The sequence below is a fragment of the Cervus elaphus genome, chromosome 11, assembly GCF_910594005.1.
Source record: "Cervus elaphus chromosome 11, mCerEla1.1, whole genome shotgun sequence".
NCBI lineage: Eukaryota > Metazoa > Chordata > Mammalia > Artiodactyla > Cervidae > Cervus > Cervus elaphus.
In genome coordinates this window covers 83,968,373-83,991,036 of record NC_057825.1, presented here as the reverse complement: position 1 = coordinate 83,991,036, position 22,664 = coordinate 83,968,373, and the positions used below count along the sequence as shown (strand labels likewise).

The 22,664-nt window shown below is 35.1% G+C and overlaps 2 protein-coding genes across 3 annotated transcripts in view; one reads left to right on the top strand and one right to left on the bottom strand.

Annotated features, from left to right (window-relative positions):
* Positions 1-22,664, bottom strand: part of STRN (striatin) — a 107,520-nt gene that overhangs the window by 63,494 nt on the left and 21,362 nt on the right. For both annotated transcript variants that reach the window (XM_043918243.1, XM_043918244.1), the window contains exon 2: positions 3,199-3,302. In XM_043918243.1, coding sequence (XP_043774178.1) covers positions 3,199-3,302 — 104 coding nt within the window. The remainder of the gene's footprint in view (positions 1-3,198; positions 3,303-22,664) is intronic.
* LOC122702543 (ankyrin repeat domain-containing protein 40-like) lies at positions 4,104-9,589 on the top strand. Its single transcript, XM_043916126.1, has 2 exons — positions 4,104-4,138; positions 7,876-9,589. The coding sequence occupies exons 1-2, from the start codon at positions 4,104-4,106 to the stop codon at positions 8,972-8,974; spliced, it is 1,134 nt and encodes a 377-aa protein (XP_043772061.1). The 3' UTR covers positions 8,975-9,589.

The window sequence follows — 22,664 nt, the reverse complement described above, 5'->3', positions numbered from 1 at the left end:
TGTTCTCCAAAGTCAAACTACTTGAAAAAATAAACAACTCTATCTGTCTCCATTCTATCCGTCCTTCTCACCTCTCAATCCCCTGTGATCTGGTTTATGTTCCTGCTACCTCACTAAGCTGTTCTGGCAAGGATACCAACAAGCACCTAAATGGCAAGTCGGGAACTATTTTCAGCATACAACGTACTTGTGATTTGTTTGGCATCTGCAATTGTCAAACTCCCACCTTCTCTAGCTTGCTTCCCATTCACTGCTTTCTTCTTCCTTCCCCACCACTCTCTGGTTAGTGCTTCTTTGTCTTTTCCTCAAACCACTCCTGCAACTGGCTCCTGCTACTTCTTGTTCCATGCTAGTTTTGTCTGTTTCAAAGTTCTTACAATTTTACCCACAATATTGATGATTCCCAAGTACACATCTCCATTCATGAATCCTCTTCTACATCTGCTTTACTACCCTCTTTATTTCTAACTCATTTTATAATTTTCAAACTTTTCTCTCAAGCCAGAAACCTGGGAATCATTCTTGAATTATCTTTCTTATTCATCCCCAATACCAAGTCACCTCCAAATTTTATGGATTCTTTCTAGCTAAAATGTTTCATAGGGAATTCCTTGATTTAGTGGTTAGGATTTGGGCTTTTACTGCCAGGGGCCCAGGTTCAACCCCTGATCAGGAAACTAAGATTCTGCAAACCACATAGTGCAGCTAAAAAATATAATATTAGAAGTAAAAAATAAAATGTTTCATAGTTGAAGACTCCTCTATTCCAGCAGTTAAAATGATATCATTTCTCATCCTAAACTATTACAATTTTCCGGCCTCCATTAACAGATCTTTTCAGTTCATCCCCCAAACTAAGGTCAGAGTGATTCTCTAAAATCTATTTAACACTATTCTGTGCTCAAACCTTTCAACTGTACAACAAATAAATGTAATATATATTCCTAGACTAGACCTGGGCCAGGAAAAAAATATACTATAGAGATTATTACCAGCACATTTGGTAGCAAAAAAAATGCTATAAAGATCATTACTGGATCGCTTCTGGGCCTTCTGACTAAGATCAAGTGTATTAAGATCATCATTGGAACATATGAATATGGGCTATATATTACATAACAGAACTATGTTAACATTAAATTTCCTTAATAATGAACTGTAGTTATCTAAGGGAAAGTCCTTGTTCTTAGAAGATACTCTCTTAAGTATTTAGGGGCAAAGGGATACAAGTCTGCAAACAAGTAGCAAATGACTCCGGGGGAGGGGCAGGGGAGCAGGAAGACATGCGTGTCCAGAGAGAACACGATACAAGTAAATACAGCAAAATGCTGTCAACTGGTGAAATCTGGGTAGAGTATATAGTTTGTTCAAGTTCCATTAGTTTGAGATTATTTTAGAAGAAAATGTTTTTAAAAAACTTCCAATGTAAGACAGAAGTTTGAACTCCTTAGTTAGGCTCTTCATGATCGGGCTTTTGCCCACCTCTACCATTACAGCTTATAAATTACAACTGACACCCCTACCTTCCATACAGAGTAATCACAGATTTCTGAACACACCATACTGCTTTGTCCCATGTCAAACACACCATCTCGATGTCCTGAACCTTGGCAAACAGCTTCTTTTTTATGATGCTGTTCATGTTTCACCTCCTCTAATTACACCCTCCTTTCTACTTCCACAGACTGCAGATCCAAATAACCACTCCCTTCTTTGTACCCTGGGTACCACTGTACCCTTGCTGACTTCTCCCATAGCATCTCAGTTACTACACTGCACTTTTGTGATTTACGAGTCTGCTTCCTGCTACTCTAAGCTGTGAAGGACAAGAACTGTGACTTGCTTGTTCCCAATTCCAGCACAGGACTTAAACTGGATGGATAGATTAATGAATATGTTCTTGAGAAGGGAAACACACACACACGCACACATACACACCATATCCATGTCCTTGGTTAGTTTAGTATTTGTATATTTTAATTTTTCTGACTTATAAGATAGTATAATGTACTGGTAGAGTACAAGCTTCAGAAGCAGACAAACCAGAGGGATCCGAATCACAGCTCCACTGTAACTCTGCAACTCTACCTAAGTTATTTAGTTTTTAAGTCTCAAGGTCTAATACAGGGTAGTTAATAAATAGTTATTATTACTGTTATTATGCTCTCTCTTTGATTATGCCTATCACTGCTTAAAATCTCAGATATTCCCAAATTACACACTTTTAAAAGTATTCTCCCCCCACCTCCCCAAAACAGCTTTCAATCAACCCCTCAAGGAATGAAAAGAACCACCAATTTTTCACCAAGAAGTCAATCTGTTTTCAGTCTCTTGTGCCATTTAAAATTCCACATGAAGGTAAACACAACTAATAAAGTTTTATATCTCTTGATATTCATAAATATCATCTGCTAAATGTTATTTTATGGTAGTTTTTCAAACAAGCCATTCATCAATTTCAAAAAAACGAAAAGGCCATGTGATCAAAAACAAAGCAAAACAGAGAATTTCAATATCACCTATCAAGTACTCAATAATCTAAAACAAAGAATTGTCTCATACTGCTGACAAAAAATTCTAAAGATCATCTGCTAAAACAAATACTTAATTCGTATGAAAACTTCCAAAATTCTCATCCATGACCTATTGTCCTTTACTTGCAAGCCAAGTTTAGTTCTTGAATATTTTCAACACTTAGCAGAATAGAAAGGTAAGATTCACTTTTGGAGAGAGATGAATAGGTAGGTGATGGCAAAGGCTCAAAATATCAAAAAGAAAGATTCTCAACAGAGTCTGCCAGAGCAGGTTTTTTCCATGGAAAACACATCAAACTGAATAATACTAGATGATAGGAAAAGGGAGTAAGTATTATAGAAATTTCCTTTACAACTCAAAAACTACTTCAGTTCTATAAAGAAATGGATATTGACAGTTCAGGAAGTATACACATTTCTTCAGAAAGGACAGAGTAGGGAAAAAATTTGCTAAAATTTTAAAAACCATATACATCAGCTTTTGGTCATTATTACTAAACATTCATTAACAAATTAACATATAGCAACCATTTCTAAATGTTTATTACAAATACTAGTTCCTGATTTCAAACAGAACACATTAAAATTTGAACCTGTTTTAGAAGTAACAGAAAAATTATTCCAGTATTTTAAGAGAACACTACTTTCCATTTTACTGAATTACCTTTCCTGTTTAAGAGCATATTCCAGCATTTTGATTCTTCTCACAAGATCCTTCTTCAAGTTTTCTTGACCTTTCCTTTCCCCCTGAAGAAAGGCAATCTGAGCCTGAGTAAGGAAAAGAAAAACAAAATGCAGTTTAGATGAAATAAACTTTTTAAAACTCAGTTGAAGAACCTTTGGAAGATAAAACAAACATAAAAACATTTCTTTTTACATATCTGTCACAAAGTAAACAGAAAGGCACTGACTGCAAGGGGTGGAAAGCTGAAATTTTTTCCTTTAAAGGACATCTATATGCATTTTACTTTAGACCACAGATGTTAAGACAACCAACATGAGTGCAGACATATGCAAAATACAGTTTGGTTTGCTCAAGAGTTTGTCTTTTAAGGCACTAAGGGGTGTTCTCCTTTATAAAAATGAAGACGGAGAACTACTACAAGTTGTACTATTCCGCTTTTAGGTATCTATCTGAAGAAAATAAAAACACTAATTCAAAACACTAATAAGCATCATCATGTTCACTGCAGCATTATTTATAATAAATAGCCAAGATATGGAAACTAAGTGTCCATTGACAGATGGCTACTGAAGATATGTATACGTATGTATATATATGTATGTACAACACACACAACTGAATATTACTCAGCCATAAAAAAATAAAATCCTAAAAAAATAAAAAATAAAAATAAAATCCTGTCATTTGCAATAATATAGATGAACCGCAAGGATTTTACGCTAAGCAAAGTCAGTCAGGTAGAGAAAGACAGAAACTGTATGATTTCACTCGCATGTGGAATCTTACAAAAAATAAAGATGAACAAACAAAACAAAAACAAATATATAAATGCAAAGAAGTGATCTGTGGTTGCCAGAGGCGAACAGGGTTGGGGGACAGGCAACATGAGTGTAACGGGTCAGCTGCACGGTGATGGACGGTAACTGGATGTGTGGCGGTGGTCATTCTGCAGCATTTACAGATACTGAACCATAATCTGCACACCTGAAACTTACACAGTTCATTTCCAGAGTGAAGACAAGGAGAGTGGGCAAAGCAAAACCATGAGTTCTTATAACAAGCTTTGTAAAGTAAGAGTTCTCTGAGCTTCACCATCCACTTAAATTTTATGATGGATTCCTTGTCTCCAGAGACTTTATCCTGGACATCTACAAATAAAGAATAACTGCCTTTTCTCAATCCCCACCTTTAACCCCACCCGCATTTAGATTCTATATGCAGGGGTAAAGAAAGTGAAAGGTGGGAAAAGGAAAATCAGAGCCAGTGGCCCTCCACAGTTTCCTGTCCCTTCCCAAGTATTACTAAAGAAAGAAAGAAAAAGGAAAAAACCCTACATTTTAACACGAATAAATTGTAATACTCTCATCTTCAGTCAGACAAAAGGGGATAGGAAAGAACAGTCGTTCAGAATAACTAAAAAATACATTTAGAATTGAAATAATACCTTCTTAAGGAATTAAAACTTAAGGAATTAAAAACTATGTTACAAGTACTAACCTGTTAAAGTAACTCATAACACCACTAGGAGTGTGGCAGAAGATCTATCTACTTAAAGGCCATCAAAGACAGCTATCAGTTTCACTATTCTCACATTCCTTCCCCTCTCGGTTCTATTATATTAACTAAGATATTGTTATTTATATATCCACAGTGCTTTCCATTTAAGTAAGCAAGAAATTACATTTAATGATGGACCTTACACTATCCCTAAGAGATTGTGGATGATTCAACTGAAGGTTTAGTGAATGACCATTAAACTTCTTAGTATAATGACACCCGTTTCTCTTTTTTCAGTACCATAATAAACATAAAATCCACTCACTGAGCTTCTTATAACTTTGCGAATGTAGGTTCTGTCATGTTTTTGTTGTCATTTCAACAAACTCTTAACATTTACATTGCAGTGACTAGAAGGCTTATTTAGCTAAAGACGATTCAATTGTACACAAAGAGGAAAATGTATCAAATACTGTAATATCTATACTAAACAATCATAAAACTTTTTGAAATTATTTGTTCTACAATGAGATTATTTTATATAAGCAGAGTAATAATACATGCATTAAAAAGTGACAAAAATGAAATGTCCTACAAAAGGATATGACAGTCCAACTTATTTGGTCAAACAGTGCTTTGGCCTAGAAGACAGTCTTCAAAGTGGCTTTAATAAAAAAAAATAATAATTTAACCAGTATAATCAAATAACCAAAATAATTTTTAAAAATTACCAATTTCTTCCTTTCTATCCCGTTTGACTAGTTCTGTATTTCTGCCACCATTCTGTATTTCTCTCCTGGGTGATTCTGACACTGAAGCCTCTAATACTCAAAAATCTTTACTGTGACTCATTCCCCAACCCACCAACTACTTCTTATATTTCCAGGACACTTGCTTCCCCATCCTCCTATCAATTCACATACGGGACTACTTAAATATTTCATATTAAAAGACCCAGAGTTGTTGAAAAGAAAGATTACAAGGAAGATGGAGGTGCCTGGAAAAGGCAAAACAAACAAGAAAAATAGGAATATCTGTGATAGTTCCTAGTGATCAAAGAATATTTCTGTGACATTTCTGCCACAGACGCAAAACCTAAAATCAATCATATGGAAACATCAAGCAAACTCAAGTTGAGGGGCATACATTCTTATAATCTTCAAAAGTGCCAGGTTATAAGAGTCAAAGAAAAACTGTTTCAGATTGAAGGAGATTAGAAAGACCTGAAAACCAAATGTAATCCATGATTCTGTTCTAGATTTGGCTATAAAAGGACATTATTGGGAACAGTGGCAAAATATGAATGGGATCTGAGGATCAAACTGTAGTAATACATCAAGTGTTAATTTCTATATTTTGATGGCTATGTGTGGTTACACAGGATAGTACTTGTCTACAGGAAACAAACACTGAAGTGTTTGGTAGGTGGCAATAGGTCATCAAGTTGCCTGGCACCTTGCCCTCAAATGGTTCAGAAAAAAAACTTATTTGTACTGCCCTTATAACTTTTCTATCAACAGGAGATTTTTGTTTTTGAAACAAACACTGTGCCAACTTCTTAATATGATAAGACACAAACAATTAAATTCAAAAGACAGTACCATGTGTAACAGAGAAACCTAAGAAGTAGTGACCATCAGGAACAAAACAAGGATGTCTATTTCTTACCACAAATATTTAACATTGCTCTGGTGGTGGCCACTGTCATTAGTCCAGAAAGAAGTTTGGAAAAAATGAAAATTAATTTAAAAAGATGCATGCACCCCAACGTTCATAACAACACTGCTCACAACAGTCAAGACATGGAAAGAACTCAGTGCCCATCAACAAATAAATGGATAAAGAAGATATGGTATGTATATATATATACATATATATATATACATATATCTAGAGAGAGAGCAGTATTCCATATATTCCATATATATTCCATATATTCCATATATATACATACGTATGATACACTGGAATACCACTTTGCCGTAAGAATGACATTCTGCCATTTGCAGTAATATGGATGAACCTGGAAAACATTATGCTTAGGAAAATAAGTCAGAGAATGACAAGTACTGTATGATATCACTTATACGTGAAATTTAAAAAATAATACAAATGAATGTGTATACAAAACAGAAAGTGACTCACAGATATAGAAAACAAACCTGTGGCTACCAAAGGGGAGAGAGAGGTGAGTGGGGAGCGACAAATCAGGAGAATGGATTAACAGATACAGACTACGTATGAAATAGATAAACAAGACTGTATGTATACTACAGGAATTACAGTCATTATCTTGTAATGACATAAATGGAGTAAAATCTATAAAAATACTGAACCACTATGTTGTGCATCTAAAAATAATATAAGACTGTAAATCAACTATACTTCAATTAATAAAAAATAAGTTTATAAATTAAAAAAGGAAATAAAATCATATTATTTGCAAATGATTTGACTGGCTATCTGGAAAATCCAAGAAAAAATAGACTATAAACTATTATAAAAATATGGGAATTTCAGTAAAGTAACTACATATAAAAATAATAAATTGAAACCCATGGGCTTCTATAAAAACAACCAGTTAGATGATATAATGAATGAAAACAATTCCATTTGTAATAACAAAGTGATAAGATTAGAATAAACCTTACAAGAAAAAAATAAGAGGTATACAAAGATTACTTTAAATGCTACTGAAGAGGATAAAAAAAATGACTTGAACAAATGAGAAGCAAAATCATGTTCTTAAATAAGAAGACTCTGTATTACAATTTTATTTTTCCCTAAATTAATCTTATAAAATTATGCAAACCCAATTAAAATACAAATACAATGTTTTTAAAAACATCACACATGATGAGCCTAAAGTACATATGGAAAAATAAATAAGAATAAAAAAAATTCCAAAGTTCTGAAATATTTTAAAACGTATCATCATTTACAGTCACTTAAAAAGTGGTAATGATGCACAAAAAGATGTATCTATGGTGCAGATAATCCAAAAACAAACCCAAATATATACAGGAATTTAGTATAAATTAAAGGTGACACTGCACATCGTTAGGGAAAATGTAAATTATTCAATAAATGTTGATGGCAGCCATCTGGAAATTATTTCCCATATCAAGACAAATTGCCAAAAGGATCAAAAACTTAAAGGAACCCAAAAGTATTAAAAGAAAAGGAGCAGCAGGAGAGGCTGCGGGAGGCCGCGGCCTTGGGGGACATTCGGGAGGTGCAGAAAGTGGTGGAGAGCGGGGTGGATGTGAACTCCCAAAATGAGGTCAACGGCTGGACCTGTTTACATTGGGCATGTAAGCGCAATCACGGTCAGGTGGTCTCTTACTTACTGAAATCAGGAGCTGACAAAGAGATTCTTACCACAAAGGGAGAAATGCCTGTCCAGCTAACATCAAGAAGAGAAATTAGGAAGATTATGGGAGTGGAAGATGATGATGGTGACGGCGATGACTACCCCCAGCTGAAGAAAGAGTCAGAACTGCCCTTTGTTCCCAACTATTTGGCCAACCCAGCCTTCCCTTTTATCTATACACCTGCATCAGAGGATTCAGCCCAGCTACAGAATGGGGGCCCCTCCACACCTCCTGCATCACCCCCTGCAGATGGCTCGCCTGCATTGCTGCCCCCTGGAGAACCTCCCCTGCTTGGGCCCTTTCCACGGGACCACACCTCTTTGGCACTGGTTCAGAACGGGGATGTGTCTGCCCCCTCTGCCATACTTAGAACACCAGAAAGCACAAAACCAGGTCCTGTTTGTCAGCCACCAGTGAGTCAGACTCGATCCCTGTTCTCTACTGTCCCATCTAAGCCACCAATGTCTCTGGAGCCTCAAAATGGGACATATGCAGGACCAGTGCCAGCATTCCAGCCATTTTTCTTCACTGGAGCATTTCCATTTAATATGCAAGAGCTGGTACTCAAGGTGAGGATTCAGAACCCATCTCTTAGAGAAAATGATTTCATTGAAATTGAACTGGACCGACAGGAGCTCACCTACCAAGAGCTGCTCAGAGTGAGTTGCTGTGAGCTGGGTGTTAATCCTGATCAAGTGGAGAAGATCAGAAAGTTACCCAATACTCTGGTAAGAAAGGACAAAGATGTCGCTCGACTCCAAGATTTTCAAGAGCTGGAACTGGTTTTAATGATAAGTGAAAATAATTTTCTGTTCAGAAATGCTGCATCCACACTGACTGAAAGGCCTTGCTACAATAGGAGAGCTTCAAAACTGACTTACTAATGCAGCAGGAACTTTTATTACTGAGTATTGTGACAGTGTGCATCACCTCTGGGCCAAGGACAAGCCATTGATCCAATGCCTTGGATGCCCAAGGAGGGCCCCTGATGCCACTTCGTAGTATATACTAACATCGTTCTGCCAAGGTAGGAAGCCCCTGACCCCCAAGCAGCGGTGCCACTCTTCCAAGCCTCTTGGTGCACAATAAACCTATTGCTTGAAGCTGTGAACAGCTGAGAAGTGGCCTGGAGAGGCAGAAGCCGACGGTTCTATACCGAGTGTGTTTTCTGTGTATGTAAGAGAGTTGTCTAGGCAGACGCTGAGAGGGAGCGGAGCCTGTTTCCATCCTGTTGACGGTGCACCTGAAGGGCCAGGACGCACTTCTCTCGGTGCTGCGTGTTCACAACTCTCCTGAAGTGTGAACTGACTAGAGAGGAAAACGGGAAAGCCGAGGTACTGGACACAGGAATTGTGGTGTGACTTGTGGCTTTGAGGTTTCACATAACATACTTATAAATGTTACTCAGGTTAAAAGTATTTAAGAATACAGTTACCTAATGTAAATACGCTGTTAACCAAAAGAGCTTCCCTTCCCCCCACATTGTCCATTATAAACACTCATGACTTTCTGTCTCTAAAAAAAAAAAAAGAAAAGGTAGAGTTTGTTTTATTCTAATAATCTCATGGAATGTCTTTTTGAAAATAAGACAAAACCCAAAGTCATAAGAAACTAATAAATTTCACCTCAAAAACAAAATTTATATACGGTAATTTAAAAGTTGCTGAAAAACTGTAGCAAATAAGACCATTTCTTTTTGACAAAATGTCAAAACAAAATCAGAGAAGTAGTAATGCCACAAATCATAAGAGTTCATTTTTTCTTATATATAAAGAGCACCTACAATTTAATATGAAAAAGATCAAGAACCCAACAGGAAAAAACACAAAGAACATGTTGATAGGAAGGAAATACAAAAGCTCAAACATATTAAAAAGATGTTCACTCTCACAAGAGAAATGCCAATTAAAATTATAATCACATTTCTCCTTTTCATCAGCTTAATAAAGTTCAATAATTAGATAATATGTTGGGAAAAATGCAACTGTATGTTGACTGTGATAGTGTTAAATCAGTTTCACCACTACTGTGGACAATGTGAACAAGTAGATAAGGTATGAATACAAGCTTTTAAGTGTTACAAATAAAATATTTGTAGTACAAGTAAAACTAATAGTAATGGCACACATTTTTCAAAAGAAAATTTTGGAATTATCTTCAAGGAAAATAAATATTAAAAAATTCCATAAGTTTTTTATACTCTATACCTAAAAACAGGCCTCTAATTTCCTAACCGTTAGAAACAAAAAAAACAAACAGTAACTAGATATTTTACAACTTAAAAGTCTATATGATAAACAGGAAACTTGTTTTTATTATTTTCAATTCTAATTTGTCAAAAGGATACATATAAGGAATATAAATCTGCTATATCCCTGCACACATGGGAGTACCTAATAACTAAATTATTTTAAATAGTTTATGAGACCATTTAAACTTTCTTGTACTCTAAAATTCTACAGGCTTAAAACTTAAAACTGAAATCACTGAAAAGTATATTCAAAAAGAAATGTACACAAAATATTAGTTTGGGTTGGCTATTTTTCAATTGTTTTTCTGTCATATGCTATGGGAGAGAAAGAACATTCACTTTTACAAAAATCTAAAATAAAGTGCCAAAAGACAACTAGTACAAATTTCTGTCAAGAGAGCACAAACTCACAAATAACAAGAAAAGTAAAAGTCAATAAAATAGTTTACTTAAGCTAAAGAAGAGCACACAGTGAAGTTTCAAAAATCTACTCTATATTGACATCTTAATGTCTTCTATAAATTATACCTATTTCCTCTGAGACGCTCTGGACTACATTATTCTCGGGCATCTAGGCTGCTAGTTGTTTTTCTCTAGGCATACAATCATTATCTCTAGCTGGCCCTCTCTCCTAAAGACCATGTCGTCACTTGGCAGCATCAAACTTCAGCATCAGGATCACCTAGAGGACGTGCTGAAACACACATTGCTTGGGCTGGCCCTTCCTCATTTCTGATTCAACAGGTCTGGAGTGGGGCCTGAGAACATGCATTGTTATTAAGTATCACACATTACCAGGTGATGCTGATGCTGCTATTCTGGGACAATACTGGGAGAACCACTGACCTACACCTTCTGTGACATAGTTAGAAGGCCAAAAATAAAGCAAATAGGCTGCTAAAGAGCAAGTAACTGAGCTGTCCCAGAACCCCAGCTCTTTACAGAGAGATGAAATCTTATAAATGTCCTCAGGCTGAGAAACAGGTACACACTAGCTTTTTGATTCTCTTCCAAATTCCTTGTGTATGACTGTATTTCTAGCAGTCTCCTCATAAGAAAATAAAATCAACCATTTTCATTCAGTTTAATAACATTTTTGGGGAATACCTACTACCCATCACAGTCCAAACTGCCATAAAGGAGAATATAGGAAAGACAAATAAACCAAGTTGCTACTCACAGTGCACTTTCAATTTAGTTTGGGTACAATACCAGAACACACATATATAAACAAACAAATGTATATATAATACACACATACATATATCCATATATATTCATAAGATGAAACACTGGAGGCTACTAACAATTGAGGATTTGACTCAAATATTCACGTTTATTCATTTGACAATATTACCTGAGCACTTACTTTATTGTTGTTGTTCAGTTGCCAAGTCATCTCTGGCTGTTTGTTACCCCATAAACTGCAGCACACCAGGCTTCCCCATCCTTCACTATCTCCTGGAGTTTGCTCAAACTGATGTTCACTGAGTCAGTGATGCTATCTACCCATTTTTATTTGTACTGGGACAGTTACTAGCACGGAGGCTAAGGCAGGGACAAAGCAAGTAGAACAGAGCTCACAGCTCAGCGGCTGAAACATGTATGCCGAATAGCATGTGTTGTATGCAACTAGAATCAGCAACTCGTACAAGTAAAAGCAGTAAATATAAAAAATGAACACAAATGAAATACAGTGAGATGCCTATTAATTCTGGAGTCAAGTACAGAACTGATGCATAACTCAAAAACTGTATTTTCACCTAGTATTAACTCTACAGCTAGATTTATCTTTTAACAAACTGTGAGTTCTTTGAAATTTTCCTCATAAACAAAGTTTCTGTGCCATTATTTTTATATACCTAAAATTTCAAGAAAGATGGAGTGGCTTTTTTGTTTTTCACCACTCTGCTAAACACAGTATGTAACTAATCTCATTTAACTGAGACTATCACACAATTAAAATATTTTCTGTTATCATTAAATGTTTTTGTTTTGTTTTGTTTGTTTGTTTTCATTTATTTTTCTTAGTTGGAGGCTAATTACTTTACAAACTTGTAGTGATTTTTATCATACATTGACATGAATCAGCCATGGATTTACATGTGTGCCCCATCCCGATCCCCCCTCCCACCTTATCATTAAATTTTTAAGTGTTTATCATTTATCTTATTTCCAACCAAATTATAATCCCCTTGAAGACAGAATCCCCCATTCATGCATTCAACAATTATTCACTGAATGCGCTCTATGTGCCTCCCACTTGACTTGTATTAGGATGTAAAGACAGGATATTCCTGCATTCTACTAAATTGTAACTCTACTGAGTACAGTACCTGCTAAACAAATAGACAAAACTGTTCTGTCCCAAAGTACCTTAGTTATTCAATGTTATCTGACTAAAAAGATAAAATTTTAGTCATAGTAAATGACAAAGATAATAATAAACTAGAAGTATAAAAAATCACTATAAGCCACAGATTGTTTTCCACATAGCTTTGAAAAAATGTTCAATTCTCAGTTCTTTCATCTACCACACTGTCACTATGAAATGTGAACTGCAACTTCTATTATTAAAATAAAATGTTTTTATATTAATATATGAAAATTATAAATATTAAATATTCAGACAAAAGCAAAATGATCAAGGCAGACAGAAAATATAATAGAATCAATTTCTTTAAAAAAAAAAAGAAAAAAAAAAACTTAGGATGCCTAATCCCTTGACTGAACACGTTTAAGCCTTTCTCTTATGTTTCACATGTAGGCAAAATCTTCCTGTTTACTTACATTACTATTTTACCTCTGGAAAGAATATAAGCAACCAGTTGTCCAAGACAGTCTTTTATCTTTTACTGTCTTCTGATAGTAAAAATATGCTATCATTATTCTAGTAATAACAGAACCCAAGTTTATGAATTGGATTGTTCTTACCCCAACACCATAATAAATTATATATAATCTTTTTTTATAATGACAAATAGCACATAATTGCAAGAAAATTATGTGAGAATAAAGGAGAAATTCATGATCATGAAACACATATTTGGTGAAACATTAATAGTGACTAAGTGAGTGAACTAGCAATTTGGCCTAACTATTAATAGACGCATCCTATAAATAATTGATATTACATACACAGATAAAATGTTTACACATATTGAACAGGATTTAGAAAACTATGCATTTGTGAGTGATTAACAAACAATTTTCCAATATGCTGATGAAACCAGGAAAAAACAGATAATTATAAAAAATATATTTGAGAAAGTCTGGTGTCCTCTATTACCAGTTTTTATGGACTCACTGCTACCTTTACTAGTTTTCATATAATCTTCCTTTATCTATTGCTTATCAAGTTTATTAACCTCCATGTCTGCTGATTCAAATTTAATTTCAGAAGATAATGCTGAATATCTATTAAATTTAATCTATTTTGTTCTTGCAGGAAACATTTAAACTAAAACAATGCTTCATTTTTCTAAAATAAAAAACAGCAAAATTTTTTATTTTCTAAGTATACCAGAGCTATTGCTGCCTTTTTTTAAATAATGTAAGTATCACACAGGAGCACATTCCTTTTCTGTACCACTTAGGGACCTCCTGGTGCTTTTGTAGATCAAATACCTCATGCATCATACCTCATACCTTATCCCTGATAAGCTAAGGAGAGGCAATGATAATATTCAGCTTTTCCACTAGGGCTTACAAAGCACTTTCACATACCTATCTTAGTATTATGTGTCTTATTATAGTTCTTCACAAGTTTAATATGACACAGGAATAAAAGATTCCAAAAAAAAGCATTCAATATCTAGTGTTTCTAAAGTTCATTTGCCACTTAATAATGGCAAATCATTTGACCTAACTTTTCATTTCCTCATTAGTAAAAATGGGGATAATATCCCCAAACTCAGAATGTTACTGTAAAGTTTAAACTACATAATGTTTATGAAAGGATCTAGCACATTTTGGTACCTTTCAAAGGGCCTATTTATTTCCACCAAAAACCAAGTCAAAAAGAAAGAGAACTACATGTAAAAAATAAGCAAAGATGATTCAAGATGGCCCCACCACCAATGCCATTAATATAGTAATTAAAAAAAATTGCTTAGACAAATGTGTATTTGAACTATTCAAGAAGAAAAAAAGACATAATTAAAGGAAAGGGAAAAGTACTGTTGTTTTTTTTTTTTTTTCAAAAGGAATGATGTGTACCTAGAACACCCAAGGAAACTAGAAAAATTAAAAGATCACAAATGAATTTAGCAAAGTGGCAGTACATAAAATAAATCCATAAAACCAGCAGCATTCCATTATTTCCTTTTATAAATAGAGGGCGACAAATAGTTACCCTCCAAAAGTAACACCAATAGAATAAAAAAGACAGTTCACCAGGCTTTTCCATATGAGGTTTTTTAGATGGACTCAAGCTTTTGCTTCCTTTGCTCCAGTTCAAGCTCGTCAGAAACAATGTTTTGAATACTAATTTGATTCCCCAGGTTCTCTACAGCAGTGCCTGGATAGAGGTTATAAGTCTTCTGATCACCAGAAGGGCAATAACCACTGAATTTTAAAACAGAATTTCATCTCTTGTGTACTTGGTTACTAGGTCTCAATTTCCCAAGAACCTGAAGTACTTACAATGAAATAATAAAGGGTTTGAACCTTATAAAGCAGAAGACCAAACGTTATGATAATGGCTACCCTTCTCCCATTGCACCCTGTCCCTGTTGCTCTATGGTATCTCTCTTTCATGTAACACTATGTATTAACAGTACACACTTAAAAGATAGTATTAGTAACAATAAATGAATAATAAAATGATGTATTCATTTAAATAAGGATAAATATATACTTAAAGAAAAAAATATATACTTAGAGAAAACTGTAAAGCACTCAAGGACACAGCTGCCCACCTGAACTTTCTGAAGAGATGGAAATTTCTATCCCTGTGCTGTCTGATAAAATGAGGGTCTAGAAAGATTAATAAATAAAAGCACTCCTCATGTTCCTGATTGGAGAAATAATTTAACTAAGATAACACTAATATCTAAGTAAATGTATAGATTTAAAGACACAGTAAAGTATTAAAAATCCCCTTGGGGTAATTCACAGAACTTGATAGACATATGGCAAAATTCTCAGGAATGTGAAATTAGGAATAATAAAGGAAATTAAAAATAGAAGGAAAAAAACCTCCATATATTTCAACATAGTCATAAGGGCAAACGCACACTAAATTTTAAAACATAAGACAGAAAGAATAGCTCCTTTCCAAGGAGAATTAAATAATTTTTTTAAAGATATAAACCCATAAGCTCAAAGAGAATATAAAGAGGCCACAGGCATCAAGGGATGGTAGAAAACAGATGAAGAAAGTGTACTTACTCAGCAGCTCAGAAACCTAAGTACCTACAGAGGGAATTCAATGAGAAGCTAGCAGATTTCCCCCAAAATACCTTGAATCGTTCAGAAATTAAGAGGTAAGAGATAAACAGATGAGCAGGTGTGTTACAGGGCTTAAGTTAAAAGTATATGAAATGCAGTCAAACCTATATGAGTCCATCCCTACTCCATGCAATAAAACAACTATTTCTAGCCCACCACCCCAAGATACTAGACATTTAGTCTCTGAAGAAATGTAAACACAGAGGTCCTGACTCAGAATACCAGGTACAGAAGAGGGCAAGAATGGGGCAGTGACCAAAAAAAAAACCAAGATGACTAAGTGAAAGCTTTAAAGGTAAAACCTATAATCTACTTCCAATCCAGGTTCCATCTACCTCTGCAGTTAGGCTCTCTATCCAAAGCAGGGGATTAGAATACCATTTGCTTAAAAACAGAATACAACTCAGAAGAAAAAAAAATTACTGTCATTTAAGTATGGCATTCAGGGGTCTTTCAACAACAAAAAAGCCATTTCACCTGAATCAGATTATCCTTCAGTGAAGGCCTAATCATACTGTACTGATGGCTCCATGTTAGACACCTAGTCTAGAAACAGAGGACTTCCCACCAGTTTATGAGGGCTACGTTCTTAAAAATGGTCCATCCTGACATTTGAGAAAAGTCTCTGTTCAATAAAATATAGAGACAAAAACATGAGGAGTAAAAGGAACACGAAGAAAACAAGACAATATAGACACAAAGCAAGTTTTCAAAAGATCTCTAGTGGTCTCAGAGAAGTAACAGCTAACACTGACTGGGTACTTCCTATGTGCGAGATATTTCTGAGCAGTTTATAGGTAATTATTGCACTTAATTTTCATAGACTCCCATGAAGTGCTATTATTATCCCTGTTTAACCGGATAGAGAACAATATGACACAAAGAGGTTAGTTTGTCCAGGGTTAATAAGTATAAACAGGATTCAGACCTGGTTCCAGAGCTAAACTTCTTAACAAATATACAATGCTTTGCTGAAACAAGAGATGATATTGCCTCCACAAAATAACAGGATGCTATCAAAATGTTTAGAGACCAGAACTCTTTTTTTTTTGCAGTTAGACTATTTTACTTTATTTGTGTAGTAAATTATATTTGGCCTCTAGTTAGATTTTTTGATAAATATTTTGGGGTTAGATGGTTAGTAATCCTCAGTAATGCTGTCTCATTGTATGGGCCCCAATCTTATCTAATAGATTACTTGAACAGTTTGGTTTTTTCTTCTTCCAGTTTTATTCAGATAATATTGACATTGAGTGCTGTATAAGTTTAAGGTGTGTGGCATAATGATTTGACTTACATACATCACAAAATGACTTCACAATAAGTCTAGTGAATATCTATCATCTCATATAGATATACGGGAGAAGGAAATGGCAACCCACTCCAGTGCTCTTGCCTGGAGAATCCCAGGGACAGAGGAGCCTGGTGGACTGCCGTCTATGGAGTTGCACAGAGTCGGACACAACTGAAGCGACTTAGCAGCAGCAGCATATAGATATAACATTAAAGAAGGAAAAATTTTTTTCTTATAATGAGAACTCTTAAGATTTACTCTTTTATGTAACGTATAGCCATGTAAAGTATATTTAACATGTTGTACATTACATCCCTAGTGCTCATTTATCTTATAACTGGAAGTATCTTTTGGAAAACAAAACTATTTGAAACAGAAAAGATGAAAGTCAAAATAGGGAAATAAAATATCAAGAGATACAGTGAAGGGGTCTCTCACAAAACAAAAAAGGCAAAGAAATGGAAAACAGACAAAGATAAGAAAGTAAAAAGATCAATCAAAAGGCCTAACAATCTAATAAACAGGAGTTCCTGTAAGAGAGACTAGAGAAAACTCAGAAAAGGATATCAAGCAAATCATTCAAAAAATTTTTTTTCTAGAACTGAAGGGCAGAAACAAACCTACCACTAACATAATGAATGCAAATTCACCAGTTACACCAAAACCTATCATAAAACTTCAGACAACCAGGAATAATCTTCCAAGACAAAAAAATAGGACAAATATAAACAGACAAGTATTAGAGTAATATTGAAGCTACAATGAAATGAAACAATATATTCAGATTCTTTTATACCATCAATCATTTTCAGACATATAAATTTTCTAAACAGTTCCTTCCCATACATCCTTCCTCAAGAGACTAATGATACCATTAAAATGAAAGGATAAACTAAAAAGAAGACAAAGACTTCAGAAAACAGAGGAGTTCTAACAATGGAGGGAAGCAATGAGTTCCAGGATAAGAGTTGATTCACAGGCCTAAAGAGCAAGTAGCCCACATTAGAGCAAGACAGGAAACTCTAGGAATAAGGTCAAGAGTTTTTTTTAAAAAGGGGGGGTGCTCCCCTGGTGGCTCAGTGATAAAGAATCCATCTGTCAATGCAGGAGACCAGGTTCGATCCTTGGTCTGGGAAGATCCCACATGCTGCAGGACAACTAAGCCCGTGTCCACAACACGACTACTGAGCCTGTGCTCTAGAGCCTGAGAGCCACAGCTGCTGAGCCCACAGATCACACCTACTGAAGCCTGAGCACTCTAGGGCCTGTGCTCCGCAGCAAGAGGTGACGATGAGAAGCCCGTGCACCGCAACTAGAGAGTAGCTCCTGCTCCCCATAGCTAGAGAAAAGCCTGTGCAGCAACGAAGACTCAGCACAACCAAATAAAACAATATGAGAAACAGGGGAAGTGGGCCAGAGAAATTATCTGGTAAGTGTGATCACATGCAAATTTGTATCCAAAAGGTACTGAAGTATGTGAATAGAGCAACACTCAAAGAAAATTAAACCATGGGGGAAAATGAGTTAATCATTAACTCCAAGAAAACCAAAAACCTACACAGGAGGAGAAACAATCACAGTACACAATCTGGCTGGTTCAGAAGTGGATATTATGTGTACATTCACATAATAATATAAACATTAACTATAAATACTGTGACATACTGAAGAAAGCAGAGTGAAAGTGGAGTGGATAAGTGAAAGGGGATGATATAGCTAAGCTTTAATTTACCATACGGGAAGTCTATAGATATTATTTAAAACAGACAAAGAGGGAGCAGTTTAAGAACACTGTTTTAAAACATGAATCAATAACAAAAAGGACAATTAGAAGAGTTTTTTCAAATGGTTGATTCTGCAGAGTTATACTTGGAGGGAGAGAATGGCCACATCAGGGAACAACTGATTTTCCCATTAGTACTACAGACAGTCCCTGACTTGTGAGGGTTCAGCTTTACAATGGTGGGAAAGCAATATGCATTTAAGTAGAAACCATACTTCACATTTTGAATTCTGATCTTTCCCCAGGCTAGCAATATTCTTTCATGATATTGGACAGCAACAGCGGTCAAAGCGCTCAGTAAGCCATGCGATCACAAGGAGAAACAACGAACACACCTACAACCATTCGAAACTCAAGACAATCACGGTTTTTTCCTTTCAGTACTCAATAAATTATATGAAGTATTCAACACTTTATGATAAAATAGGCTTTGTGCTGGATGATCTTGCCCAACTTGCAGGATGATATAAGTGTTCTGAACACATTTAAGGTAGGCCAGGCTAAAGGTATCATGTTCAGTAGGTTAGATGTATTAAATGTATTTTTAACATGGTACTTTCTTTTTTAATTTATTTATTTTAGTTGGAGCATAATTACTTTACAACATTGTGACGGTTTTTGCCATACATCAACATGAATCAGCCACAAGTATATATGTGTGCCCCCTCACCCTGAAACCTCCCACAAACTCCCTCCCTCTGCATTACCCCAGAGCACTGGCTTTGGGTGCCCTCCTTCATCATGCATCAAACTTGCACTGGTCATCTATTTACAAATGGTACATTCCCAACCGGCTTTTACCAACTCTGAAACTTCCCACTATAGAGTCTGGAAAGCCAAATGCTTTCCTGGTTAGATTCTCTTACACGTAACCGAGTAACCAATAAGATGTCTGCTGCGGATGGAGAGAAGATACTTCTGGAGAAAGTTTATCATCCACTGGTAAAGGAGATTCACTTCAAATCAAACAGAAAACCTCAAACAAACTTTTTCGCTGCTTTTTACTGTGGTCCTGATGTCTCTGACCACAGTAATCTTGGAATCATAATGTAACAGGAGGAAAGACAATAAGCCAGCACACTGTGGGTGAAAGACGGGAGAGAATAGAAAGTTTCTTTACGTCCTCACTGAGCAACTGTACCAGCCATGTCAGATAAAAAGACTACCCACCGCCAGACTTATGAGAAATATGACGTTTATATGCTATGTCTCTGTTAATAGGGTTTACCTGCAGCCAAAAGCATTCCTAAACGACACTAGTTTCACTACAGTTTAACATTTATATTGTAATTTTTCACTAGTACAAAATAAACTGCCAATGATGATCTTCATGCATACACACTTTTAGCAATTTTGTTTATTTCTCTGGGATAGATTATGACAAGTAGAATTACTAGCTCAAAGTATAACAGTTTCCTTATAGGGCCTGACCAACTGACAATACAAACAGCCATGTATGAGAGTAACGTTTAATCACCTTCCCCAGCATTAAGTGTTCTCATTGATTTTAAAAATTCATAGACAGAAAAGGGCACTTCATTGTGTTAATGTGCACTTGTTTGATGATAATTACTAATATGAACTATTTTGCCATATGTTGACCATTGTCTTATAACAAAGCCATCCAAATGCTCATAAAGAGATCAGTTTAATAAGCTATATCTTGGCTGGTTTTTAAAAATATTCTTCTTCCTCACTAGAAATGCTGTAAAATGGGAAAAAACCCAAACTTTATATAAAGATATAAAGGAAGAACCAACAGATCCACTCCTTTACCCCCATTCCATTACTGAGAGGTTACCAATGTGAACAATTTGCTGAAGTCCCTTCTGAACTTTCCTATATGTAGAAACAGACAGGAAAAAAAGCAAAACTAACATCTGCTTTGGTTACATAATTATTAAAAATAAGTACAAGGACTTATATGTATAAGTCCTGGCTTTCCAGGTGGCACAGTGGTAAAGAATCTGCCTGCCAATGCCGGAGACGCATGAAATGCAAGTTTGATCCCTGGGTCTGGAAGATCCTCTGGAGTAGGAAATGGCAACAGTATTGTTGCCTGGAAAATTATATGGACAGAGGAGCCTGGTGGGCTACAGTCCATGGAGCCACAAAGAGTCAGACATGACTGAGCACACGTGCACAATGAAAATATACAAAATTAATAAAGTTAACTTTTATTAAGCTCGTCCTAGGTTACACTGTTCTGAATAAGTGTTTTATTAACTCATATCATTGTCACACAAACAAAAAGAAAAATAAAATAGTTAAAATAACTATGTACAAACATCATATTTAAATCATAAATGTGTACACTAACAGAGATCTGACGAAAACGAAGATGTTACTGTCAGACTCTTATTAAGATAAGCTGCCTTACAAGTAATATACAAAGGCAATAAGGACACAATGAAAAGAGCTTGTAAGGAGGGAGGGAGAAACTGAAATAAGTTTATATGTAACTGATTTCACTATAAAGGTGGGCATTCCATCTACAAGGCAGGTAACACAAGGCTAGAGTTTTCAGACTAGAAATACATTTGGTAATCTTGGTTTTCATATATAAACAAACCTCTAACATTTCTAAAACAATTAAAGTAGCTGCAAGTGTGTGTGTGTATGCACATGTATTTCTATATATTTTTCCTTTTATTAATTTAAAAAAATAAGATCCAGAAAATATGCCTTTTTAAAATTAAATCCATTACATAAAATGATATCCATTATTTTAAGTGATGTTCCTAATATAAATACAAATCCAATGACTTCATCTTAACCTATTTGACAAGTATTAGATTTTTTTTAGCTTTAATAAATAAAACTATCTTACTGTTTCCTATTAAAATGGCAACACTAACCTGAAAAATTACCAAAAATAAATTATAGGAAAAAAACTAATCCTACTTGTGAATATAGATAGAAGATGCTCTCAATAAATGCAGAGACCAACATTCCATGCTCTTACAAAGGATATAAACAAGCACATCAGAGTTGAGGAAACCCAAAAGGCTAACAAATTTAGGAAGAGATGCTTCATCTCAGTGATAACCAGAAAAATTCAAAGTAATTTAAATAGGAGATACAACTTGACATTTATCAGACTAGCAAAAATTAGAACTCTAGAATGCCAAGTGTAAACCGCAATGTGCAATCATGCACTGCTAGTAGAAATGAAGACAAGGGCAGTCACTCTAGAAACCAATCAGCAAATTACTTAAGTTCACATATACCCTACAAACCAGCAATTTCTCTACCCATTAATATGTGAAAGAAATTCACAAATAGCTAAAAGTAATGGTCTTAATATTCAGAAAATATCACAGATGAACCTTGTTAAAAAGAGAAAATTATACAATTTGGTTTTTGTAAATTAAAAAACACATGCATAGGAAAAACAAAAATATTTTACAAAGATATATAAAAATCTGGAAGGAGAATATGAGAGGAATCGAGACAAAAATGGATAAGTAAATTAAAGAAGAGAGGGGCTGTGTGCAGACCAATGATGATAACGTGCCACAGACTGAAAAACAGGCCATTTCAACCCTCTCACCTGACTTCAAAACAAGATTAACAAAAATAATGACCTTAAGAATACTGAAGCAAAAATCCTAAATCCTAAATAAAATATAATCAAATCAAATACATCAGTGTATCAAAAGAAAATTGCTCCACAACCACATTTATGCCATTAGTAAGATAAATGAGGGGAAAACATAATGTATTATCTTAGGAGATCAAAAAAAATTAACAAAATTCACTATCTATTTCTGTTAACAACTCCTGGAAAACTAA